Source organism: Nycticebus coucang, chromosome 13 (assembly GCF_027406575.1).
Source record: "Nycticebus coucang isolate mNycCou1 chromosome 13, mNycCou1.pri, whole genome shotgun sequence".
Taxonomy (NCBI): domain Eukaryota; kingdom Metazoa; phylum Chordata; class Mammalia; order Primates; family Lorisidae; genus Nycticebus; species Nycticebus coucang.
The window spans coordinates 93,494,422-93,521,833 of NC_069792.1; the positions used below are offsets into that span (position 1 = coordinate 93,494,422).

The 27,412-nt window shown below is 47.7% G+C and overlaps 1 protein-coding gene across 3 annotated transcripts in view; it reads right to left on the minus strand.

Annotated features, from left to right (window-relative positions):
- Positions 1 to 1,851: 1,851 nt before the first annotated feature.
- NDRG1 (N-myc downstream regulated 1) overlaps positions 1,852 to 27,412 on the minus strand; it is a 55,203-nt gene continuing 29,642 nt past the window's right edge. For all 3 annotated transcript variants that reach the window (XM_053558268.1, XM_053558269.1, XM_053558270.1), the window contains exons 4-16: positions 26,373 to 26,478; positions 23,772 to 23,892; positions 21,419 to 21,481; positions 20,601 to 20,661; positions 18,914 to 19,000; positions 16,637 to 16,693; positions 14,562 to 14,665; positions 12,934 to 12,990; positions 12,043 to 12,094; positions 10,788 to 10,835; positions 9,056 to 9,091; positions 6,841 to 6,892; positions 1,852 to 3,772 (exon numbers count right to left, since the gene is read on the minus strand). In XM_053558268.1, coding sequence (XP_053414243.1) covers positions 3,531 to 3,772; positions 6,841 to 6,892; positions 9,056 to 9,091; positions 10,788 to 10,835; positions 12,043 to 12,094; positions 12,934 to 12,990; positions 14,562 to 14,665; positions 16,637 to 16,693; positions 18,914 to 19,000; positions 20,601 to 20,661; positions 21,419 to 21,481; positions 23,772 to 23,892; positions 26,373 to 26,478 — 1,086 coding nt within the window. In that variant the 3' untranslated portion in view covers positions 1,852 to 3,530. The remainder of the gene's footprint in view (positions 3,773 to 6,840; positions 6,893 to 9,055; positions 9,092 to 10,787; positions 10,836 to 12,042; positions 12,095 to 12,933; positions 12,991 to 14,561; positions 14,666 to 16,636; positions 16,694 to 18,913; positions 19,001 to 20,600; positions 20,662 to 21,418; positions 21,482 to 23,771; positions 23,893 to 26,372; positions 26,479 to 27,412) is intronic.

The following is a 27,412-nucleotide window of genomic DNA, read 5'->3' on the forward strand; positions in this document are numbered from 1 at the left end:
GGTTCCTGGGAAGGGTATATACGGTCCACTTTCCGCACTAGTGCCCAAGCTGTCCATGCAGCTGGGAACACTTCCTTGCCCTTCTGTGCTGAGTCAAAGCCCCTTTCTCAATGCAAGTCTATATCCTGGACAGCAGAGCCCAAGGGCTGCGGCACACCCCTGGAAGCAGAAGGGTGCAGACAATGCTCACAGCTAATGAGCGTAGGGAGCCCCTCGAGGTAAGTGAAGAGCACTTCAGCAAATAACAGCAGGATAGCTCTTTTAAGGGGGAGGTGCAGAGTGTGGGCTATAGTTGGTGATTTGCTTCCCAAGATGAAGTATGGAAAAACAGAAAAGCAACTTGACAGTGGAGAAGCCTGGCAAACACCACCCTAGCAGAGGGGATCAAGGTTAATCCCATCAGCGCTAACCTATGTTGACAGCATGAGCCCTTGATAAGATATGACAAGTAGGGCACTTGTCCTCTCTGGTCTCATCGCGTCCAGAAACCCACAGCCCCAGTTGTGCAATGAGAAATAACACAAAAAACCTTGGCTGAGAAACTCTACAAAATGCCTCATCAGTGCTTCTGAAAACTGTCAAAAAGCAAGGGCAGTCTGGGAAACGGTTACAGGCCAGAGGAAGCCAAGGAGATGTGACAAGTAATTGTAATGAGGTAGCCTGGATGGACTCCTGGAGCACAGAAAGAACATTTGGGAAAACTTGAGAAATTCCAACAAAGCCCTGAGCCTAGTCAGCAGGAACATACCAAAGTTCTCTCAGTGGTGACAAACGCACGAAGTAACATCAGATGTTATTACAGGGGAACAGGGTGCAGGATACACAGGACCTCTCTGTACTATCTTTGCAAATGTTCTGTACATTTTAAACTCATCTTCAATAAAAGTTTAAATAAAATGAGAGGTTCTGCTAAAACCTGTGGGAAAGGAATTCTCACAATGTTGATGGGAATGAAGCAATTTTAGAAAAACAAGTCAGAAATCAGCAAACTCCCCCCATGCCCCACATTGCAGACTCCTGGAGTGCTTCAAGGACAGAGTTTCTGGGGCACATCCTACCCACATAGGCCCATAATCCTGACCTCAGCTGGAGAAGGGCCTGGGCAGTACACCGGGCTCACTTTCCCATTGCAGCTGTACTGATAAGGCTAATAAAAGCCTTTTGCAACTGTGGGAGCTGACCTGACACCTGGGCAGTCTCCATTCTGCTTTTCCCCTCTATTAAAGTCTTTCCTTGTCCCTGGACTGGCCTCCTCGCCTTTCTTGTGGACCCACCCCCACCCCTTTCTATGCTTGAACCTCTCAAAACCTGTGTATATTTTTTATATGTATCGTAGAAAACAAAAACACTGCAATGGTTGTCACTGGGCATGAGGGGTGGGCATCCCACATACTTTTCTGCAATAAAATGTAAAAAAAACGCAAAAATGTTTCCCTCTAATTATAGGTCAACAAGCTTTATCCTCTTACACTTTGCCATCCAAGCTTTTGGACACAATGTGGCTGTCTGAACATGTTGTGTGAAATTCACACTGAGGAGTATAAGGAATGTAAAATGGCTGCTTAATATTTTTTATGGAAGTGGTAATATCTTGGTTATCTTGGGTTAATCATACTATTAAAATTAACTTCATCTATATCTATTTTTTTAGAAAGTGGCCTGTGTTGCTGACATTCTAATTCTGCTGGACAGCACTGCTCTAAAGCAAACAGCAAAGAGCCCGCAGGGTGAGGGGCTGTGGCAGGGGCCAACAGGTCTCAAGGACCAGCCATCCTTTCACTGAAAGACCCACCCTTACACCTCGATGTTGCACACACTATCTCTCAGGGCAAGGAATGAAGACACAAACCATTGCAAAGTTACAAATTTATTGGTCTGGAAATAAATACAAATATCTCATTAAGAAACTCCTCTGAAGAGACTTGTACACAATAGCTTCCAGTCTGCATTCAGCCACTCTCGCCCTGATCCTCGACCTTTCTGCATGAGGTCAGGGGAGCCTCCAAGGTGATAGGTGGCAGGTAAATGAGTTACGACCACTCATGCCACCTAGGAGGCTAGACTGTTTCCTTCTGCCAACTCTGGGGTCCCGGAAACCACCAGGCCCCCAATTCACTATGATCAAACTTCCTCTAAGAAAACCCATAGTTAGCCAAAATGAAAATCACAGGCAGTGGCATAGGAACTTGGCAGCTCCACCAGCACGGCCCAGAGATGTCAGTGGTGCTGCCCTATTCATTGTCAGGAGGTTAGAGGGCAGGAAGACAAGAACAGGAGAGGGGAGGACAGTCCTGTGGAACGTATGTTCCAGAATCCTGGCATTTTCCCAGCCACTATTCCCCATGTGAATTCCCACCCCCACCCCATGAGAGCAAAAAGTCCTATCTGAAGACCCAGTGATGTTACCAGGTTAGAAATGCTCAGCCAGGTAAGTATAGATTCAGGACTGGTTGTCAAAGATCAGAAACTGAATTTAACTCAAGGACACATGAGTCCTGGGAAGTGGGCTGGGACCCACGGAAATCACAACCACAAGGAATCCCTGCCATCTGGGAACTCAAGGACCAGCCCAACCCAATGCCCTCCTCCACCACCACCACCCCCCTTTCCCCCCCGTAAGGAGACTCACTGCAACCAGGCATGGCTGGCCAGGACAGTTCCTTCCATTCCAAAGAGTGCAACAAAAATCCACCTCATTTTCCCACGTGAACAAAAATAATCACCCGCTCATGCATCTGGGGTGGGAGAAGGATCTGTGGGCAAGAGGCAGAGGGCAGAGCCAAAGCCTTCAAAATGCACAACACCAAACATTTGCCATAATGTTCTTCCGGCAAAGCCAGAGCTTTGGTTACCTGCTTTCATTGTACATTAAAAGGACGCTAGAAAAACAGGCATGTGGGCTTCAGCACTCAGAGGTTTATGTGCACCAGCTTTAAAAATGATCCCTTCAAGTCAGCTACCTGGACTTGTTTTTTCCAAATGCTTCTCTAGCCTCAGTGTAAATCCCACCTCTTTTCCCTGCTTCCTGTTTTGCCTATTTAAAAGAGGTGTCTACACTACACTGCTTTCCCCCTCTCCAAATCAGAAAAGAATTTATTTCCTGGAACTGGGTCAGCTTCTCTTTAGCTGGAGGGGAAACAGGAAGTGGATGGCTGGCCTTCTGACAAAGGGCCCCTTTGAACCAGGATGCAGGGGCGGCCTGGGCTTGGCTTTGTGACGTGTTTACTGCTATGTTTCTTATTTTTGGCAGTTTGGTGTCTCTGAGGGAAAGTAAGAGAGTGGCCGCCGGCCACCACCTAATGGAATAGGACACTCAGGTGCCTCTTTCCTTTGGTCCACTGCTGCCCCGCCCTCACTGGAGAGGGTGCCCGGGAAAGACCCAATCTGTCACCACCAGAGCTCACTCTTACAAAATAAGCTTTGGATTAATACCAAGTTAGGCGCATGTGGCAGGCAGGGGCGGAAGGGGCTGGAGGGGAGGGGGCTGCTACGGAGATCAGAGTCCAGGGTCAGCCGTCTACACAGGCCACCTAGCAGGAGACCTCCATGGACTTGGGCCCGGCGCTGCTGCCGGCGGCACCCGAGTTGGGAGTGATGTCCAGGTGGGCTCCCTCGCTGGTGTGGGAACGGCTGCGGGTGCCCTCGCTGGTATGGGAGCGGCTGCGGGTGCCCTCGCTGGTGTGAGAACGGCTGCGGGTGCCATCCAGAGAGGTGACGCTAGAGCCAGAGGCCGTGCGGGACCTCATCAGGCGCGTCATGCTGGCAGAGGGCACTGGAGAGACAGGAGACAGCCAGTTAGGAGGTGGGGAACCTGCAAGGTGAAGACCCAGATGCAGCTGTCTGGCAGCCATGATGCCCTCCCACGTGGACGGCCCTGATCGAGGGCTCTCCCTGTCCTGCCTCAATCCTTCCAGCAATGCGGTGGGGAAGCAAGGCCCAGGTACCACCCATAAGTGACCTGACCCAGATCTGGGTTTGAATCAGATTCTGCCACTTGCTTACCAGCTGTGTGGCTGTGCGGTATCCCTCCAGCTTCCCTGCCCCATCTATGAAATGGGGATCCTACACGGATACCCATCACCCCATGCTGTCAGCTGTCACTGGAACAGAGGGACATTCCCACTCAACCAGGTAATCACTGCACACCATGCTCGGGGCAAGTGAGGCCACAAAGCAAGTTTGCGGCAGAGCTGTTAGCTGTCATCTCTCTTTCTCCAAGAAGTCTAAAAGCTCCAGGCATGAGCGAGGGTGCCGTCCGTACCTCAGGATCATTTCTAAGACTTATAATGCCCTTGAGCATACAGGTGCTGACAGAGTGGAATAAAGAAAAAAATAAAGAAAAAAAAAATCCTTCCTACCTGCTCTAGGTTAAACAGTGTCCCCCCGAAATTCATGTGCACCTAAAACCTCAGAATGTGATCTTATTTGGAAGTAGGGTCTTTGCATACATAATTAGTTAAGGACCTAGAGAGGAAATTGTCTGGGATTTAGGGTGGGCCCTCAACTCAACAGTGGTGGTGCCCTTATAAAAAGGGGAGAACACACAGGGCCACGGGGAAGAAGCCCACCCAGAGGCAGAGACGGGATGATGCAGCCTCAGAAGGCCTGGCAGAATCTAGGAAGGGGTGAGGAAAGATCTCTTCTGGAGCCTCCAGAGGAGCACAGACCCACTGGCACCTCAATTTCAGACTTCTAGCTTCTAGAACTGTGAGGAAATAAATTTCTGCTATTTGAAGCCACCCCAGTTTTGAGGATTTATTATAACAGTCCTAGGACACTAATGCCCTACACAATTGCACATAATCACTGGGAAGGCCACCCTGAAGGATGGACCTCAGACACCAAGGCAGCTGGGACGTCCCCAGCAAGGAGGGCGTACGTTATGTGCTAGTAGACATGGGGGCTGGCTGCTGATGGCAGATACTCCCAAATGGAATTAATCCTTGCTATACCGAATTCCCTTCCTAAAGAGCTAGTTTTGAATCTGGAAGGAATGAGGGTCAATCCCACCTCTATAGCTTACATATTGTCTTTAAACCTGTATTTCTCAACCCCAAATCTGGGCATTCTCCTGGCCAGGATCCCAATGTTGGGGAGACTAATGTCAGGTGAGCAAGCACTGGCCATGCTCGACACCATCATGTGGGGGAACTCAGCCACTGGCCACTTCCTTTCTCTTTGGTTGATACCTTTGGGACCAATGCTCTTTCCGCTATTTCCCCTAAAATCTAGCAGGGGTCCTCAAACTTTTTAAACAGGGGGCCAGTTCCATGTCCCTCAGACCGTTACAGGGCCAGACTATAGTTTAAAAAAAAAAAAAAACTATGAACAAATTCCTATGCACACTGCACATATCTTATTTTGAAGTAAAAAAACAAAACAGGAACAAATACAATCACACCGCCGCATGTGGCCCGTGGGCCGTAGTTTGAGGACCCCTGATCTATAGGATGCTTTGGCCTTCATGAAATAGAAGCTGATTTGAGAGAAAAAAAATAAGGCCTATCCTTTGCTTCCTTTCTCCCCAAATGCACCCTTGAAGCAGAAATCCAAACCACGTCATGTCCAAGACAAGCAAGAGATTCACGCCATGTAACATAAACACAGTCTGTGCTGAGGCTCTCTCCATCATGACTTCTGCCCGCATAGCCCAGCAGGAAGGCAGGCAGAGGGGCAGGAGACTCACAGGCAGACGCTTTCTACTGGGAGAGGGCATCTGGGGACAGGGCTCCCGCCTGAGGCATGTAAGCAGACCTACCCCTCTCTGCCTTGCTAGAACTAAGCATGGCTGAGGCCAGTATTAAGATTGTGGTTAGTTTGCCAAACATCCTGCTACTATTTTCAACAACCCACGATGTTAAGAAGACAAAAGACTGACGTTCAAAGCCTTCCTTCTTAAGAAGGGCAACAAATTAACAGATTGCCCAGTATCTCATGTGGCCACTATTCAACAGCATATTTAAAACTCAATAGCGTATGTCCTTGTCCAGAGACGTCATTTCTGAGAAAACAGCGGTATGGGCCTGACTAACAATGAAACTATAACCATGAAGCAAGAAGCAGCAAGTTCTTGAATTATGTTTCTGTTTATCCTTCAATTACAAGATTGCATGAGTTAGCAAACATGTGTTCCATCTGCAACTCAACCCTGTTGGCCACTGATAACTACTTTACAGTTCTCAAAAAATTCTCTAAGCCTCGGTTTCACCACTTAATAAAATGAGATTAAGAATCTCTCATAGGATTATTGTGATGGCTAAACGAGGAAAAAGAAAGGCTTTATTAATGATCTGTTATCACTACCACCATCATCATCACCACATTTATCATCACTGGAAGAAAGCCTGGAATCAAAATGTAAAAGATTTTCATTGTTTCATTGTTTGTCATCTCCTTGGTGCTTAAAGGGATAGTCCTCATCTAAATGGACAAAAATAATGTAAATGTCTTAGCACAATAACTAAGAAAATGCCAGGAAGGCTATGTTAACTAGAGTGATGAAAATGTGTCAAATGGTCTATGAAACTAGTGTATGGTGCCCCATGATCGCATGAATGTACACAGCTATGATTTAATAAAAAAAAAAAAGAAAAAAGAAAAGAAAAAGAAAAATCCCTGGTAGGAAACAACTGCTGTGTGATGAAGGAAGAAGTGAACCTTTCTAGTATAAACAGAGACTAGACGGCCGCACACTCTGCATACTCCTAAATATTTCCTCCTCTGCTCTACCCAGTTTTTAAAAACCTGAAGCTGGCCAAGTGCATGGATAATACTCATCCAAACCTGTTTCAGGGACCTGCACCACCCAACCCTCCCCATGCGGGGCAGCGCCATACTCACTGTAGCCCATGCCCTGCACGAAGTACTTGAAGGCCTCAGCGAGCTTGGCTGGCTGTGAGAGACAAGGAGACAGCGTGCAGTTAGTCACCAGGGTCCAGATCATCCAGGAGATGGGCCCAAAGTCAGCTTCATTCACTCACTAGCTCAAGAAGAAGGCCATCATGTGTTGATAGAATAAAGTAAAAGGAAAGGCAAGACTATGGGATAATTCAGGGGACCACACTAGCTTTGGCCAGAGAGGTAAAGTTCAAGTTCACATCACAGTTGTAGGAATGTGGACAAGTTATGTGATTTGTCTGAGTTAGTTTTCTCGCCTGTAAAATGGGCAGAATGTTACCATCACTGCAGGTGTTTCTGGGGAGGCCACATCAGCCAAAGTGATGTGTCTACCTCAGCGTCCTCACTGTAATAAGGGCTGGGCTGCATTATGCCATTGATCCTTGACAACCACCTTGTGAGGCTAGCACTATTTTACACACATTTCATAGCTGAACAGACTCGGAGAGGTCAAAAGTGGTGGGTCTTATAGATCAACACAGGTTGTCTAAACCCAGAACCCACAGCCTCGAGGCAGCTCACCCCTGGCCTTAATAGTGTCAGGGTGGCTGGTGGAGGGAAGAAAGGCTATAGGATAGATAGATGGATGAAAAGGAAAAAAAGGATGGAAAGAAAGAAGAATGGAAGGAAGGACAGACAGACTATTGATAGATAAAAAAAAAAGGATCATGGCCAGAAGGAAGGAAAGAAAGAGAGAAAGATGGATAAAAGAAGAAAAAGGGAAGAAAGGATTAAAAGGATGAAGGGATGTTGGTCAGAAAAACCAACTAATTAATTGGGCTACTTGAAGTGAAATGAGTCAGAAATGCTGAGAGCACAGCCAGTCCTATCAGTTACTCGCAAGCAATTCATCTAATCTGTACTAGAGGTGTATCCTCGGGTACCAGGGGCTTATTTGCAGGCTTCAAGTAATTCCACCTATTAAATCTAATACCGTGGGCCTCATTCTCCTGTGACAATGAGGAGTTACTGGTATTGCACCCACCATTCCACAAGGAACCAAACAACATTTAAAGGAGAGGCCATGATTAAATTGCCCTTTGAAACTTGTGTGACAAAGGCAAAAGGACAGGGGAGTTGGGTCTGCTGAGGACAGGATGTCTGTGTTTAGGTAGTAGAGAGAACCAAGAACATAGGCTTGGGAACAAGAATATCTGGGCCCAAATTCTGCCCTAGGGGGCAACCATGGGCAATTGCCCCCATCCGTTAGCCTCAGTTTCCTCTTCTGTGACACTGGGACAAAATGCTTGCTCTTTCTGCTTCCACGGATGGTTACAAAAATTGACCCGAATGAAGAGTGAGAAAGCCCTTTGTAAACACACACCCAACCAGTGAGAGCACCAGGGGGAGGCGTCTGCACAGGAATCGCCCTCCCTGAGCCCGTTTCCTGGAAGCCTGTGCTTGCCAGCTCCTGCTGTGGCACTGAACTTTGTTTTGATTATCACCAGGGTTAAATCTGTTCTGGTTCCAAGTAGAGAAAGGAGGAAAGAAGGAAGAAAGGAGACAAGGAAGGCCTTAGAGGAAAAAAGTGACCCAAAATTCACATAATTTTTTGATAGTTCTCATTTGAAGATAGAATATAAAACTCTCATGATGTAAAATTGTAAGAGTATAAATTAAAAGTTCACTTGCTAGGTGGGTGGGGTTATTTACGAGCAGGGAACTAGAGGAGTGAGTTGTGTAGTCAACATGCTATATTATCTGGTGTTTTTTTGTGTTCGTGCACACAAATGCGTGCAGACATGCATGTGCACACACATGAACAAATGTGCACGTGTACAAGCAGACACACTTGTGTACACACAAGCATGTGCACATCCACACGCACACACCATTTGTTTTAATCTCCTCTCTACCCTTCTGTTCTGGGCGGGAGCTCCCTGGTAGAGCTGCCCAATAATAGAACTATCACTTTGTTCCTGCAAAAGCTTGTGGCCTTTTGAGCAGGCATGCTTAGATTGTGACTCATGATGACTGTGTTTCCACTTGGCCTCTATGAACCCCAGTACTATCTACGGATCAAATAGGTCCTTGTGAACAAGCGCCTTTTACAAACAGTAACACATTTACAAATTGTCATTGGATGTCATGTAAGGCATGCACGCTGCACCCGGGGGAGGTGACAGGTGCTACATGAAAAAGCTAAGGTGGCACTCACCTGGGAGATCTGCGGGAGACCACCACAATCCGCCATCTAGGAGGAAGGGAAGCCAGTTAGTGCTGAGGTCACCTGTGCTCCAAGGCCAGTTCCAAGTGGGCATCCATCCATCTGTCACCCTGCCCGCTGAGAGCAATGGGCCACTGAGTAGGTGGAGGCTCTTTAGCCCCACCAAGCAAGGCTGCCACGGCTTTTGTTACTATCCCCTCGGTATCAGATAGCGTCTCCATGGAAACCACTATCTGCAGCTTACTATGTGCCAGACACTGTGCAAAGCCCTAGAGATAATTTCACTCCATTCTCCTAGAGCCATGGAAGGCAGACGCCAGGCTGGACAGAGCTGAGGGAATTTGCAAGATTCTGGCCAGGATCTGTCTGACCTGAAAGGATTTGATGTCAGCCCCTTTAAACTTATTCCCCAGAAAGAATCCCTCACAAGGAAACTGTTAGAATGCAGCTCCAGGCCCAGTGAGTCTCCCAGCTGGCCACCCTTTGTAGACACTGTCCTTTCAAAGTTCCTATGAAATCACCAAACCTAATGCATTGCCATGTAACTGAGGCAATGTGAGGCATGTGTTCACATGTGTCAGATATGGAAGTGAGCAGGGCCAAGGGCTGAGGGCTCTTAGGCATCAGGGAAAGGGGTGGCTGGAGGGATCAAGGGTAGGCCGTAAAGCCAATGACTGAAGTCCTTAAAAGAAGAGAGCAGTTTGGACACAGAGAGACACACAGGGAGGATGCCAGGCGATGGTGCAAGCAGAGACTAGGGTGATGCAACTCCAAGCCCAGGAATACCAGGGGTCGCCAGCAGCTACCAGAAGCTGAAGAGGTGAGGAAGGACTTACTCCCCAGCACCTTCAGAGGAGCATGGCCTGACCAAAACAAAGGTTTGGGACTTAGACTGTGCAGGAATGAATTTCTGTTGCTTTAAGCTACCCAGTTTGTGGCACTTTGTAATGGCGCCCCAAAAGCACAACGTTATGCGAGCCTGAAGTCTAGCATCTTCTAACCTTGCAAGGAAGTGCGTGGGAAGAGCCAGATACAGGAGCAGCCCCCCACTCAGTAAGTATCAGACAGCCCCTCCTGCATATTCTACTCCTATGGGGGGATTCGAAGCGAACAGTGACCCACAGATGTCACCTCCTTAGTCTTCCCCAATGAGGGGCAGCTGCCTCATCTCCCCACAGGCCCCTCTTGGTCACCTGCCCTCACGGGGTATGACAGGCTGGGAAGCCCTTCCTGTGCTGAATCTTTATCCAGGGCTGCCACAACGGTCTGTGGTCTCAGTTGTGCCATCAGATGTAACTAACAGAGCACTGGCGGGGATTTCCACAGACCCAAGTCCAGCTAGGAGACAGCGAGCACACCACGTGTTCCCATGAGCCTGTTAGAGCAAGTCCTGCCCTTCCAATGCACAGGGAGAGGTTTCTCTTCTGGGACAAGAGGGCACTCCCAGAGGAACATCCCAGGCCACTCTAGAGACAGCCCCTGCTAAGCCCTTCCTGGCCCATCCCTCCCCAGAGCCCCACGACTCCTGAGATCCCAGAGAGGGGTCATCACAGCCTGAGGTCACCAGCCAGCACCCAAAGATGTTTGTAAACAGACACATTAAGTCATTATTTCTATGGTTTCTGACTACAAGCTCTGTCTTACTTAGGCAGAACTCAATTTTGCAGAAAACTCAAGGGTTTCTAAGAAAGAACAAATGCAACCTGTATTGATTTCCCTGTACCTTGAGGAGAGTGGTCTTTGTGGGGTCCAGCTTTGAGTTGCACTCCACCTGGACGAGAAAAAAGACAGTTGTTAAATTTCTACCTGGAGCCAAAGTCAAAACCTTTCCCCTTTGCCTGCCACTCCACCACTATCACCAGAAACTCCAATATTCCCTCTAACACAGAAGAAAAATGTGGATTTCAGCTGGTTTTAAATCCCAGCTCTTCCGTTAGCAATCATGTGACCTTAGACAACTTCCTTAACATCTTTGGGCCTCAATTTCCTCATTAATAAAATGGATAAGTGTCGTAATGAAGATTTGCTAAAGTGTAGAAGGTGCTATGAAGATTAGGTGCTAACGTGTAGAAGATCTTATGAAGATTAAAGCAGAAAAGGTGCCCCAGAAATCTCTGCTAAATGAACATCTGGTTTAACCTGCTTTGGCCAAAGGTTTATCGTCCCCGGATCCAACAACTATTCTTCATATTAAATCACATTGGCCAAATTGACTTTTCTCTTCATTTTTTCACCTTGGAAGTGGCATCCAGAATTGGGCAGAATATCTATGCAACCTGTGATGTTCAAGATGCCCAACAATAGAACTATCACCTCCTGTGATGAGAATAACATACCTCTGTTGATGCATCCTATGATTATCTCCAGTGGGTCAGCCCACGTGAAACCCATGGTTCACTGAGGCACCCTAGGCCTCTACTACATGAACATCTGCAAAAAGCATGCCACCACTCTGGGACTCTAATCACTAACCCCTAAGTCTCCCATCTCCCCAGCTGGGGGACTGTCAGAAAGGTTCTGTCTTCTTTTTTCCTCTGCAACATCACAGAATTAAGGTGGGAATTAAGGGGGTAAAATGAGTCAGAAAGCTTTGTCTAAGCCCCACTTCCCAGGTGTCTCTCTCCCCTGCCAATCAGATAGGGAAGATCCACCTGCTTCCTGAAAAAGAGTGTCTCTTGCCCAGGAAGCCAAGTGGCAAACACGCACGAATAAACAAGCCAAGGGGATGCAGCCAGCAGGTGCAGGGGCCAGGAGGAAAGACAGAGGGCTTACTGCCAAGCAGCCAGGGCAGGCAGCCACCAGGGAAAGAGACTGATGGCTGGGCCGTCTGCCCAAAGGCCAACAGGACATTTGAAAAATGTCACCTGCCCTGATGGAGGCACAGGAGGGGAGGGGATGGGCAGGGCCACTTTGCACAAACTCAACCAGACTTGGACTGTTCAACTAAACAGAGAAACCAGCTGTTGATTTCTACATACCACAGCATCCACAGCAGGTGAGCTGTCCCCAACAACCAGCAGAGCAGGGCACCTGGGATTAGGGAAAGAAGGGAGCAGTGAGCATAAGGTTCCTGTAAACACCCTCACACTTCCAGGTCTGCCAGGCTGGGATTAGGATTCTAAAAAAATTATTTTCTTTCCCCAGTACCCTTTACTTCATTCTCTCTCCATCCTCTGTTTTGCTCTTAGGATAAAATGGGTTGGTAGTCATTTACACCTTAGAATGAATTTAAGCCAGAGAAATTCTGTGTCCTGATGTTTCTATTTTATTTTTTTTCTTTTCTTTTTTTTATTGTTAAATCATAGCCGTGTACATTATTTTAAAGCATCCCCTTATCAAGGAGAGATGAGCAGGACTTTGCCAGTAGTCAAGACAGAGACAAGCACAGACAAGACTGTGACAAAGGAAATGAAATGCCAAGTTCCCGAGTGCCAGACAATGTGGTGCACTCAGAAAGCCACCAAAAGCCACCATCAGGACCCCTGAAATCCCAGTTAGTGTGTTCAGGACTGGCTTTTCCTCCAGGACCTGTAGCTCACTGTAAGGGGGTCCTGTGTCATCTGTTTCTAGGCTTTCTGAAACAAGGCCTAACACAGTTAGTTAAGGACACAGTAAATAAAGTAGTCATCATTCTTTCCCCAAAATCAAGGGTTCCACTCAGGTTGTGGGGACACCCCAAGATCTGATAAGACCTGCACACAAAGAAGTCTGAGCCAGACTGGGCATCGCTCAGTCCCTGAAGAGAATCCATGCGGTTCTCCCTGACTGCACTGTCCCACCACGAGCGTGCCAGTCCCGCCAAACTCACAAGGAAGGCCCACTGCAACCCTGAGCAGCCACAAGTGGTGGGGGACAGGAAAGCAACTCACTGCAGGGTGACCGTGTGGGTTCCTGGCATGGGTCTCTCTATCTCCAGGTCCCTCCGGCTGCAGGCAGAAATCACACCATTAGCATCAGCAGACCCTGCCCTGGAGGACACCCCCACGCTGCTGAGCCAAGCCCAGAGGTTTGGGACATCCTGGGAAACCTCCCGCTCTGCCAACCCATAGGAGGCCCTGCAGCTTTCAGGATAGCACAGCCTCTTGGCGTCCACAGCAGTGGTTAAAGGGCCAGCAGGCCTCGTGAGTTTCCAGTGAGTGCAGCCCACCTCATTTTGTCCCAAATTAGGCTATGCTTTTTTTTTAAACAGGAATACAAATCATGCCCTCCACTAGAGAGGGCCCACACCCCCACCCTCACTCAGAGTCTCCACCTGAAAAACAGGCTGGCCTCCCAAGTGGCCTTCTTGCCCCTTAGTCTGAGCCCTACCCTCACCAACTCCAAGTCCTCTGAAGTGCAGCCACATGATCTCTTTAGAACTCAAACCTGATCCTTTCATTCCCTCCTTTCCAGCCCTCCATCAGTTTGCCAGTACTACCATGAGGCCCAGGATGGGCCTGGCCAGGTGCCACTCACCCTCCCCTGCCTGTGTGTAGCCTGCTCTTCCCAAGCAGGATTCAAACCATGCTCTGCTGCTTTCTGGCTGTGTGACCTTGGACAGATTACTGAACCTCTCTGTGCCTTTGCTTTCTCAGCAGGAAATGACAGTGGTTATACGTCCTCACAGTGGGATTTTCAAGAGGATCAGTTAATTGCTGTGCTGTCCATGAGGGAGAGAAAGAGTGTGGCCTTTGGGGGTTGTGCTGGTTTCCACTGTGTCCCCACTGCCCAGCTAAAAGCCTGACCCCCTCCAGCTCTCTGTGTCTGCTAAATAAAAGCATTTCTGAGCCTCTACTTCATGGTTCACACCCGAGAATATGAGTTAGAGCCTCCCATGCTGAGGCGCTGGCAGACACCAAACTCTGCTACACACACGAATTAACCTCATGAAGTCAAGTTATTAGCATCTGAGGAGACACAAACCCTACGAGGCTCATTCCTAACCTCTTTGTAGGAGCCTTTGTGAAGAGCTAGGTTGTCAGGCTGAGTGAGCTCCATGGAAGATTCCAGAATCCGTGGCTGTCTGACACCAGTGGCTCTGATCCGTGCCTAGCTGAGCTCCTGATAAACACCTTTGCAGAAGGTTGTGTTCAGGTGCTCCTTGTCGGTGAAACCACAAACTCCCTCCTCAAGGGCGTCCTACATTCTTCCCGGCCTCCCAGGCCACTGAGCTGCTCTCTTGCACCTGACTTTTCTCACACGGCCTTTGGTGAAGGTCGGTCACAGGCACAGGCACTGATTATCAACCCTTCAGGTGTGTAATGGCAGCACTCTGACACCTGCGTCCCTGGTGGTCTGGAGGAGTGGCTCAGATCCTTGTGAGGTCTGCTGAACTCCAGAACTACCTTCCATACCAGTTGTCCCTACTGGGCACTCCTGTCCTATTAATCTATTTGCTGAAATTCAGGGCCTGGCACCTTCCACTGATTTTATAATGCCCCTTCTCCCTCGCCTCATGTCCTAGACCTACAGAGGGGCCCTGACAAACAGCAGTCCCGCAGCCAGGCGGCTCCAGTACCTGTTGTAGGCGTTGATGAACAGGTGCAGGTTGCCCGGATTCATGTCGTTCACGATGTGCTGGCGGTAGGTGTGGACGACCTCCACGTTACTCTGCATCTCCTCCTGCAGTGGGAGAGGTGAGAACACGAACTGCACTGTGCTGGGGCCCTGGGACGGCCTCTACTCTCTCTATTCTCCAGGTTATTTGGGCACAAAGTAAAGACAATGACTAATCCACAAGCCGGTTATGGGACCAAGGAAACCGCTAGGTAAGCAGCATGCCAGGACCCGGATGCACACCAGGGCTTGGGCTGTCAGCTGATAGCAGGAACAAACTCATAAAGGTGAAGCACCCGCTCTGGGCTCATCCCAGGAGGGGTTGATTTGAACTCCGTCCTTCTGCATCGAGAGCTTAGCTTCAACATTCTCCCATCTGGGGGGCAAATCTTTTAACCTCTCTGACCTCAGTTCCTTCAAGAAAAGGGGAATATGACCTACTTCACCAGATTGTGGGACTTAATGGAGGTGTGTACACAAAAGGCCTCCACAGACAGTAAAACAGGATGCAAATGTTAGCCACTGTTTTTTTAATGGGAAGAGTTTAAATTTTTCAAGCTTGAAAAACAGAACCAACTCATGCAACAGGAAGTTGCCGGACAGGCCAGCAATCTCTATTCCCACAGGGGGCGCAGCAGAGCCTTGAAGACCATCAGCCTCTGCCTTCCCTCTTTCTGGAGGCTTTCAAATGTGATTTGGGACAAATGAGTTATGAGCTTGCTCTGTTTCTCATTTGTGTAATGTCAGACACTGTAGGTTTCACATGAGGTCTGCTGAGACCCGTGGCAACCAGAGCAAGGGGCGGCGGGAGCAGAGAAAGCCCATGTCAAGCTTAAGCTGCATCAGAACAGTCCATGATCATCTAAGCAGCAAGGAGGCCAAGTGGTTATCAACAGAAAAATCAGGGAAAAAAATCATCTGAGGAATTACACCGGGATATCTATCAAAACGTAATTGCAGCTACTTGGGGGCACCAAGAGATATCCTGACCAGCCAGTCTCCAAGTAACTAGGGGTACAATCAGGTCAGAGGCCCAACACTATACCTGATACCCCTTCTCCAAAGAAATAAGAGGCACCAGTTCAGAATTTTTCCAAATTCCTGTTAGTTTCCAATGACACACTCGGGGCAGACAAAATGTGTTACACACTGTGAAATGAACCATAAAAGAGGAAAGAGAACTACAGGAGGCCTAACAGTGGCCCCGGATAGGTATGTCCATGTCAAACCCTTTGAACTCGGGAATGTAATCTTATTTGAAAAAATGGTCTTTGCAGGTGTAATTAAGGATCTTGAGATGGAATCATCCTGGATTATCCCAGTGGACCCTAAATCCAAGGGAAAATATCCTTATCAGAGAAAAAAGACAGGAGATTTGAAATAGAGAAGGTCATGTGAAGTCAGAGGCAGAGACTGGATGAGCTCCCATTAGCCAAGGGATGTGGGCGGCCGGGTCTCCCTGGAACCTGTGGGAGTCACAATCTTGCTGACAGTGGATTGAAAGAAGAATGGACTACTGAAATACTCAACAGCATGAATAGATCTTAAATAGTTATGCTGAGGGAAAGAAGCCAGGTAAAAAATAAGTACATACTGTATGGGGCCATTTGTATAAAAATCTACAAATTGAAAACTAATCCATAGTGATCAGAAGCAGATCAGAAGTTGCCTAGGGAGGAAGAAGGGAAGGATGACCACAGGACATAAGGAAACTTTTGAGGTGATAAAGGCATTCATTATCTTGGCTTCTGTGATGGTTTTACAGATGTATATATGTCAAATGTAGCAAATGGTACACTTTAAACATGTACAATTTATAGGACTTGAATAAGGCTGTTGTTAAAGGACCCATATATAAAAAGTGAGAATGCAGGACTTGTCGCTCATGAACAAACATCGTCACATTATTTCATAGGCATTGGGACAGTGGTGCCCAGTGACTGTCTTGTCTGTCTCCACCCCCTCTTGGCCCTGTACTGAACATCACACAACTAATTGCTGAGTGTGAACAACACAATTCTAGGTCATGCCTCTCACCTTCCCAAAGAGGTGGGACACCACCATGTCAGGCAGGGCTTGGGTCCAGCCGGAGATCTGCAGAGAATCAAAGCAGGTGGATTAGGAACTGGAAATTAGTAGTCATTAACAAAGCCAGCAAAACCACTCTGCTCTCTAGAGCAGATGTCAAGCTCCCCTCACAAACAAAGCACCTGCCTTGGTGGGAACTCGGTTTCTGTCTCTAGTTCCCCACTGGATCTGAATCCTCGAATAGCTGGGCCTGGGGCTCCTTCTAATCCCTTATTCCCAGAGCCCATGCACAGAAGATTCACAGCAAATCGCTGCTGCATAAAGACCCAGCCAGCTCTTAGCTTGCCTGCTCAAAAGTTCACCAAGTCCCTCAGCAGAAGGCCCGCATTCACCTCTTCTGAACACACACTGGGTCCCTCCGTCTATTCCCTAAGGTCTGCCTGGCTCCGACTATCCCACATCTATCATCTCTAGCCTTCTCTCTCAAGCCAGTTTCCCCTTTCTAAATATACTGAGACACTGACAACCTCTTCTTTATCACTCTCCATTGACAACATAAGGGATAATTCAGGGGTTCCATAAATGCTCCCTATACAGCCAGAACTCCATAAACGTGCGCTGACCCACTTTGGCATCAGGCAAAGACTGGTAGGGGAGAAGCTCTAGACCTGGCGGTCCTCAGCTGGCCCCTGACAGCCATACCCCAGCTGTGGGTCACTGGGCAGGCTACAGACCTCTGGACCTCAGACTTCTCACCTGGAACTATGGGTGCCAGGAATGTCAAAGTCAAGGTGAGGATTACAAGGGACAGCACCACACGTCATAGTATCTGACACCCGTGCCTGACACACAATGGGCCCCTGATATAGGTCTTCTATCTCCAGGACTAGGGTTGGAAATAAAGGTTATGGTGCAGATATTTAAACCCCGTAAACATCTCAGCAAGTGGTCAACGTCCCCAGCCCTTCATGTCTGGCTCAGAACAACTATCAAGGAGCCCAACTGGCTGAATGGAATGTCACTTCCTTTGCTGGAAAACCAAATGAAAAACAGGGAGTGTGTTCCACTCCTGAATGTCATGCAGGCAGGAGAGAAGGTGCTCCCACACTCTGGCAGAATGTTCAAGGAAAAAGGGCCGCACCTATGGCTCAAGGAGTAGGGTGCCGGTCCCATATGCCGGAGGTGGCAGGTTCAAACCTAGCCCCGGCCAAAAACCAAAAAAAAAAAAAAAAAAAAAAAAAAAAAAACATGTTCAAGGAAAAATATAGTATCAGGGTTTCCAGGACAGAGATGGGAGGTGGAAGGAGCGGGATGACCCCTTCAAACCGTCTGTCCCTGACAGCCATCCCTAACTTGGCAAAAACACCCTCTCAGAATGAGAAGCCAGGATTACCCCGGCTTGAAAGGCTCTGTCCTATTTCAATTGGACTGATTTCACCCCTCTTGGCAAACACTGAGGCCATTATGGGGACAAAACACAATAATAATTTTTTAAAAGATAAACAAGAAACCACAGGACACCAGCCAGGGTGCAGCTTCCCAAGACAGCTCAGGTCTCCTCTTGTTCAAGTGGCCTGTGCTGCAGCCCAAGCCTTCCTGTCTTCCACCCTGGACAGGAGTCCCAGCGGTGGGTACAGTCAAGCCCACAGACCATACAGCAAAAGGGTTCTGTGTCCAGCCCCAGCCCCACTGCCCAGCTGCGTGGGAGCCTGGACAACTTCCCTAAACATTCCAAGCCTCACTTCCCTTCTGTATAAAATGGTCATCAAAATTCCCACCTCCTGGCATTACTTTGAGGATCAAACAAGATAATGTACATATTAGAACAAATAGAACTAGCACATAGCAAACTCAATAATGTTAGCTAATTATTACAGTGAAATTCCACGGTACAGTCAGTACTAAATACACGTTTCCTTTTCATTAATAACATGTGAATTCCTGAGACGGGAGGCTTTTGTCTTGTTCATCTGTAGCAGTCTTGTTTATCAAGATGCCAAGCACAGGCTAGGTGGCCAGCAAGTATTTTTAATCTAAGTGATGCTTATCAAAGCTGGCCCAGTGGCCCATGGTATCCTTGGCTCAGATTCAATCCTACTGAAATCTTGTGAATGGCAGATAACTGAGGTCATGTTTACAATTCTAAGCAAAGCAGATGAAAACTGCTCTCTTTCCGCAGCGAGCATTAGGGTGGTGCAGGAGTGGGGTGAAGAGAGCTCCAAGGCTGCTCCAGGCAGGGGCTGCACGCAGGGACCCCACCCCTCTGACGCAGGCCCCCAGACTTACTTTAGAGGCGGCCCAGTCCATCCAGCCTTCTGCACAAGGGTTCACGTTGATGAGGACAAGACCCTCCACCATCTCAGGGTTGTTCAGCTGTAATTCAAAACTTGAGGTGAGACAGCCCAGCAATTTGACATAGTGTAGACTTGAAAAGTCGGACCGAAGCTTGAGAGAAGTGCCCAGCATGGGGCACCCAAGCTCATGAGTTGTCACCACTCCCCGACCCCCACCCTGTGAAGAACTGAGGTTCCAGCTCAGCAGACACTGGATCAGGCCCTGCAAAGGGTGGATAAGGGAAAGAGAAGCCTCAGGAGAAGCAGAAACACAGGAGCCTCAAAGACCTGCCCTGGGCAGGTCTCATCAGCTTGCTGTGCCGCAGCTTCCCCAGTGACTGAGTGGGTGGAATGTGCCCCTAACCCATAGATCAGATGGGGTACCTAAGTGCTCTCCAGTCCTAGCAGGAACAATTCTGTCACTTCTAGGAGGTATTTATATATTCACACAAAAACATGTGCACACGGTTAGGCACCACCTAATGACAGAGCTATATTCTAAGAAATGTGTTAGGTGATTTTATCATTAACATCCTATGGTGCACGTACACAAAGCTGGATGCTATGGTCTACTATACACCTAGCCTACCCGGTATGGCCTCTTGCTCCCTAGGCTACACACCAAACAGCATATTACTACAGGCAGCTTCAACACAAGGGAACTTGTTTGTGTTTAGAAACAGGTCTAAACAGAGCATAGGAACAGGGAATATGGTGCCATGATCTTATGGGACTATCACTGGATAAGCAGTCTGTCATTAATCAAAATGTCATCATGCAGTGTCGAACTCTGTGTGTGTGTATGTGTATAGGATATAGCTGAGAGCTTTTTTGTTCAATCTGCTGGCAGCCTGGACCAGTGATTTTCAACTGGTATGCCGTGAGAGGATCTTAGGTATGCCACAAAAAGTTTTAAAGATCATTAATTAATATTTTCAAAAGAAGTTCAAAGCACCATAAATAGATACTTTTTTATTACTCTTTTTATTATCAACATAATTTTAGTGTGCTGTGGAAGTTTAACTAGAGGTTCAACTGTGCTGTGAGATAAATAAGGTTGAATAACACTGGCCTGGACAGCCAGGTCATTTTGTATTCATGTCAGCCTGTCTAACCCCTAGCCAAGCCCAGCCAATAACAGGTAGTCAAAATACCTCTGGGGGGTAAAATGAGCATTGTGACAGCTTTAAATAGTTGTTTGGTAAGTACACAAAGCAGCCAGTAGCACCTGGCTTGGGTCCGCAGTAATAATAGTGTGACAAATGCCCTAAACAGTGTCTCTGATTCTAGTTTAGAATCACTTAGGATCCAGGAGCGCTGCACTACAAAAAAGCAAGCAGCTCTTACAAAAAAGTGTCATAGTAGAATTCTCAGTGAGAAGCTGCCCACACTAGACAACTAACCAAACAAAGCCAACGACCAAAGAACGTGGCCACCATCGCCTTTCCGTGGAGGAGAAGAAAAGCCACGGCATACGTGTGTGAGTACACACCACACACTCTCGCACGCACATAGCAATGGGGCACACAGGTCCTTTCTTTGTCCCTTTGGGTTTCTTGATGCTTATCCAAATGTCTTCCTTAATCTTGAATTTATTTTATTTAAAATGTAAATTTTTTAAAATGCCAAAACAAACTCACAGCAAATCGAGTTAGGATGTAGGCACCTGCTCCTGTTCCCATACCGATAATGCTTTTCAGCCTGGAAGCAGAAAGAAAAATGCATGTCACAGAAGGAAAGAGTGGCAGTGGCCCTGACAACCCACTCAGGACTTCCTGAGGGTGGCTGGCTAGCTAGGCAAAGCCAAAACAGGCTGCAGTGATGTATCCCGGATCACACTAGATGCACCATACTTTATGACTGAACAGAGAGGTGACCTGGGAGAAACTTGTCTTTTCTCCTTTTTTTTTTTTCCTGGCTGCCGCCCAGGCTCTGAAAGACCGTCTGACATTTACAGGAAGGCCCATTACAGCATCCTGATGCCCACTCTTAAGCTTTATTTTGGATTCTAAAACTTGAAATGAAAATAAATTGAGCATGAACCATGAGGTATTATCATCACACAAAAGGCTCACGATAGAGAGGAGCACTGGGAAGAAGAGGGTTTGAAGAGGGAAGCTAAGGTCTCAGGCAACCCTGTTCCAGAACATTCCATTGGAAGGAGAAGGGAACAGAAGAACAGGAGGCAAGTGTGGGGTGGGTGGGGTGGCTGGGGCGGCTGTCATTACGTAATATAACATGTTCCCTGAGGCAGGAAAGCTGAGGTTATGGGAGGCAGACAAAACGCAGAGACTGCGCAAAGACCAGTGTTTACCAAGCGTGATGAGCTCATTTCCTGCCTAATCTTTAAACTCCAACCCAAAATTTAGTGGGCAGGCCAGATCAAATCCTCAGGAGAGGAGGAAGCTGAAAGCCACCCTCCTCTACAGATTCGGGGGGACTCGACCCTCGCTCTTACCCAAACTGGTGAAGGACTCCGGGAAGCATTTCGGCCAGTTGGTCCATAGAGGGGTACATGTACCTGAGGAAGACACAAGAGGGCAGCTAGTGACAGCCTGGACGCCGGGGGTCTAGACAGGGACATGCTTGCAGCAGCCTGCCCTGTACGCCCAGAGCTCCCATCAGGTCCCGTTTCAACCTCCTTCTGAGGTCCCCATGGCATCCCCTAACCATCAATGGTGTCCTATGCTCCAGGCCCCATGGAAGCATTTTATGAGCATTTCCAGCTCATTAAATCCTTGCAATAGTTCTCTGAAGCTGCTATGATTGCTCCCACTCTCCAGGTCACAAATATCCCTGGGGCTGAGAGATGAGCCACTTGGCCTCACAAGATCAGCAAGCAGTTGGCCAGAAACAGCTGTCCTCCCTGTGTGCATTTGGTTTTTGCTCTGAGATGCTGCAGGGCTGGGGGCGGCAGTGACTAGAAGGCAGTTCACAGTTCCAACCTCAGGTAGAAGCCAGGAGAGCAGGCACAAAAGGTGAACATCCACAAGGTGGAAGGATTATCCCAGCACGTGCCAGGGGCTCAGTGAGGCCACAGAGAGAGGCTGAGCCAAGCAGACGTGGCCAGCTGCAGAGCCAGCCAGCGAGTCAACAGAAACACAGGATGGGACCCACAACAAGGGCTACAAAGGGAGGTCAGAGTGCCAGGAGGGGAGACTGAGACCGGGAGGACTGTGCGAACAAGTGGTCAGGGAGGGCTTCTTGGAAGAAGTGACACTGAAGGGGTCACAGGAGCCCAATCTGACTCCATGTCTCTACAGCCTCTGAGCTGAGAGGGCCCCCAGCAGAAGAGTGGCAGAGGCATCATGCTTGCCTGGAGTGGCCATGGCTCAGTATAGGACACACACAGTGACACAGGAAAAGCCACTTAGCACCTGACAGTAGCACCTTAGCTTCCTCCCTGCGCCCAGGGCTGATGCACAGCCAGGAGACAACTGGATTCTGCTCACAAGGCCTCTGCTACATGGGAAGCAGACTCCGCAGCCAGAGCCCACCCACGGAGGGGGCTCACCTGGGACACCCCCAAACCCTAAACCCCACCTCATCCTCTACAGGAGGCAGAACTAAGCCAGGTCCCATTTTGACCTCAGTTCCCACCAGCTGCACACTCCGATCACCTGCACCCTGCCTTTTGCCTCCAAATTCCTGGAGATGGGGCCCAGGCCTCTAAATATTTTTAAAACTTCTCCATGGGGAGCCAAGAACTTCTACTTTGTGCCAAATCTTTCAAACAGTTGGTCCAAACAGATAGGTTTACTGGCACACCCCAGGCTTTATCTGCTGGTTATCAATTAACCATGTTCTACTGTTTTAATAAGCTTTTAGGTTTAGGTACTAGCCCCATGTGGTTGGGTGTCCTTTTTCCTGCTCTCTGATAAAGGTTAATTATTAAGGATAATTCTGAATGCTAATCAAAAAAGCTATCTATTTGTAAATGCCAAGAAGTCCCCTTCTAGAAGACTTTAAACCCAAGAAACTTCCCCTGCCCTGGTTTAATCACAGCATCAAGTACCTGACAGGGCATGGGGCTAGGGGGAAGGGCATCTCTAAAGTCCATCTGAGTGCTGCTGACTCGGGGCTCAGCAAGTCTAACCACAGCTGCACAAAGGGAAACTGAAAGACCATGTCCCATGCCGCTGCACGCTGAGGAGGGTTGGAGGTATAAGCATCCTCTGAACATGAGCTTTGCACTTGCACGCTAGAGTTAAAGCCAGACCCTCCCAATTCTGAAGCTGTGTGACCTTGAGCAGAGTAGTTAACACCTCTATGCCTCAGTTTCTTCATCTGGAAAATGGAGGTAACAACACCAGCCACCCATAGCTAGCCATAAGGATTTAGTGAAAATTACTTTTTAAAATAAAAATGATTAACCCGGATGCATAGTAAGTACTCCATCAATATTATCTCCTTCTCTCTATTTTTCTTCCTGACTTTTGAGGCTTTTCTCCTCACTATTTGGTCGTGTCAAGGCCTTCTCCCACTTCGGTGTGGGCTGAGAGCACCTATTTAAAGCCAGCCTTGCGGAGAGATGGGGGAAGGGGAAGATAGTGCCTAATGGGCTCCGAGTCTCTGCTTGGAAGAACGAGACGTCCTGGAGACGGATGGCAGTGATGGTTGCACATGTCTGAGTGTGCTTACTGCCAATGAACTTCATATTTAAAAGCACTAAATTTTATGTTATATATATTTTGCCACAATAAAAAATGGTTAAAATAATAAATTTTGTTATTTTACCACAATAACACCCCCACATCCCCCAGGCTCCAGGGTGCAAGGCTCATAGGACAGGAGACCCCCCCCCAGCTCACCCCATGGGGAAGGAGGCAGCACCGTCCTGCTGGCCCGGGGCGTCCACGTGGCAGACAGCAAAGTGCTGGGTGATCTCCTGCATGTCCTCGTAGTTGAAGAGGGGGTTATAACAGGTTTTGTCTGAAGAGCAGGCAGAGGAGAGAGATGAGAAAAAATTAGGTGGCTCGCTGGCAAAGTGCATTCTCTTGGTTAGTTTCATTACTGTTTAGCAGGGAGCAATGAACTCAGAAGAATGAACACAGATCTTGTTCGCTGGTTTTCCCATTCTCACTTTCCTCTGGTGATAAAATGAGGTGAAAGTTATGTTTAATGGTTTGATCTAACCACGTCAGATTGTATTAAAAAAATCAGCACATTGTACCCCACATATGCATAAATGTATTCATGATCTATGTGTATTTGACTTAATTTTAAAAAAAAGGCAAGCATAAGTCATGGGCCAACGGAATGATATCTGGCAGGTGAATCTTAAACTTGCAGTTGGTGCTAAGAGGGGCTCCTAGTCTCCTGTGGCCCTGGCATGAGGGGGGGTGCTTCACTACTACTCTCTTCTCTGGATATGCTTAACTCTCCCATCTGGGGCACTCACTAGGACATGCATATCACAATTTGTGGCATATAATGCACACATTTTTGCCCAAATTTTTGAGGGAGAAATAAGGATGCTCATTATAGATGGGGAGTATTATTCGTTACTCTACATAGAATTTCTCGTATCTTGTATCTGTTCCTGTTTTGTAATTATTTGTTACATAAAATTCCTCATGTTAAAAAGTAAATGCTAAAATTCCTTTATAATACAAAAAACAGGTAGCAAAATGTAAGCAAATAAAAATGTGAATTAAAAAATTAAAATGAAATGTTTTTCCTGAAAGTTTGGACCAAAATCATGAGTGTGCATTACACACAGGAGCACATTATACATAGCAAAATACAAGAATTTCCAAACAAGGAGGAGCATGGTATGTAAAGCACAGTTCCTCTGCTCGTGTGGCCTTGGAGGAGTCTCATTCTCCTAACTGCTGAGGGTCTGAGGCAAAGATGCCCAGCTGCTCACTCAACCACATCTGTTTTCCACCTGGGCATGCAGCTGGACTACAATTCCCAGAATCCCTTGTGCTGAGAGCAGCCACATGGTCAGACTCTGACCAATCACATGTAAGGCTTGCCATTTTTCTCACAACACCTGCCACCCAATCCTCTAAGTTTCTCTCTCTTCTCCCATCTACTTACCAGATATTGTGTTGCCAGGAAAGTCTCCAAAACCCTAGGGAATGGCAGAGCCACAAGCAACACAGACCCTGAGTCCCTGAATTGCCTGATGTGGAGCCCACCAAATCGTTACAGGAGTGAGAAATAAACACATATTGTGTTAAGCCACAGAGGACTTTGTTACAGCAGTTAGCCCAGTGGAACTGACAATGAGTCTCTCCAAATGGGGGAATAATATTGCCATATGGAATTTCATGCCCCTGTCAGAGTCAATGAAATGAGATGATGAATATCAAAATACCTGGCATCAAACCTGGTGCCTAATGGATACGAGGGAACCAGAGGAAGTGAGATAAAAGAAGAGTAGACATGAAGGGAAAAGATGGGTTTTCAGTGACTTAATTCATCCCCAGCCTCAAGGTTTTAATTAATAAATTTTATGGGAAAAAATGAAAATTAGCTGTCCATCAATCAAAAATTGAGCAACATCCAGCCTGCAGTACTCAGGTTCATAATGATTACTGGACCAGGAAGGCCTGCAAGTGCCTTCTGAATCATCATGGAAAGATCTGCCTCAGTCCCATGTAGTTTTAATATAGAGTACCTCCCATTCCATTCCCATCTATGAAAAACAGGGAACCTACACGTGGAAACCCTTCCTGGTAATCTTAAGAATGCACTGTCTAAACATTCATAACACCATTATTCATAATAGCCAGAAAGTGGAAAGTACCCAAATGCCCATTGACTAAGTGGACTAAAGAATGAATAAACAAAATATAGTCTATCCATACGGTGGGATATTATTCTGCAGTAAAGGAATACAATTCTGATACATGCTACAACACGGACAAGCCTGGAAAACTTTGTGGACAAAGCTTGCCACACACAAAAATTACATATTAATCCATGTATATAAAATTCCAGAATAAGAAAAAAAAAAATTCCAGAATAAGCAAATTCATAGAAAAGGAAAGCAGATGAGAGTTGGTCTTGAAGAAGAGGGGATAGGTGGAAGATTGGGGGACTACAGACAAAGGGTATAGGATTTCTCTGTGGAGTGATGAAAATGTTCCACAATCGACTGTGTTGACAGTTAACACTCCGTGAAAATACTCAAAATCATCTGTACACATTCCAAGGCTCTGTCACAGACAGTGGAAAGCTGCTTGTGTTCCCAGCGACTCTGGGCACACAGACAACTCTGTGCCCACACATGGTGCAATTCTGGCTCTTCCAGGCTGTGGCAAGAGTTCTTCCCAGAACAGCCCCAGGAAGTCCAAGAAAAGAGAAGCAGTCAGCTCCGGCCACCAGCCCTTCCTGGCTGCCTTTCTCCTTTCTTGTCTTGGGAGTCTGCTGAGCAGGGAACCCTGGCCCCACAAGCTTACGGTTCATGCCGATGTCGTGGTATGTGAGGATGACGGGCCGGTTTCCCTTGGGGGTCCCACACAGTGTGACATGAATGGAGCCATGTAAAGTCTCGATGTCCTGCTCCTGAGGAAAGAGAGCAAAGGGTCTGTCAGGTGGGGTTCACATCACCCATGTGGCTATATTTACTGACTAAAGACTCCCAGCACATTTCTGACGGTGTTTCATAGGAGCTCATGTGTGGCCATGGAAGCTTTGGGTTTCAGGCAGCAGGTCTCTCTGAACACAAACCATTCCCAGAATGAGGGAGGGAACGGAAAGCCCAGCTCTCACAGAGGACAGGGCCTGGATCAGACTGTGCCACTAATTGCACAGACCTCCAGATAAGGGCCAGCCCCAGCGGCCTTCTCTGCTAAGGCTTAGCTTTCTCCACCTTGAAAGTGGAGGCAAGAAGTCCTGAGCTCCTGCTTGCCTGCTCCCATGCCTCATCCCCCTCAGCTTACTGTATCTATGAGGGACATTTGTTGGTTCAGGACTGCCCAGAACTCATTCCCTACTTCCAAGGAGAGCCCCCTTCCTCTAGGAATCCACTCCTCCCACTGTCAGTCTTAGGAGGTCTGTTGACATTGTCTACCGCGCAACATTTAACAAGCCAAGGTCAATTCCTGCCTTCCACCTCCCAGTTGCAAGGACTAGTTCTGGGAAGGACACATGAGTTGGCTGAGGACAATTAGAGCCAACCACGCTCACTTCTAGCTAATTGGGGAACTGGAGTGGACTTATCCTAATAAGCCTGGGAAGGTTAGATCTGCAGTGGACACACTGTTAATATGAGGCAAGAGCCTACCTAAAAACCTAGTCAATCTGGAGATGGAAAAGAGAAATAAGACGTCTTAGCAATGGCACCCCCACCCAGATGTTCAGTTACATGGACCAACAACTTCCTATCCCACGTGAGCCTTGTTGGGTTGACCAAAAGAATCTTTTTTTTTTTTTTTTTTATTGTTGTGGATTCATTGAGGGTACAATAAGCCAGTTACACTGATTACAATTGTTAGGT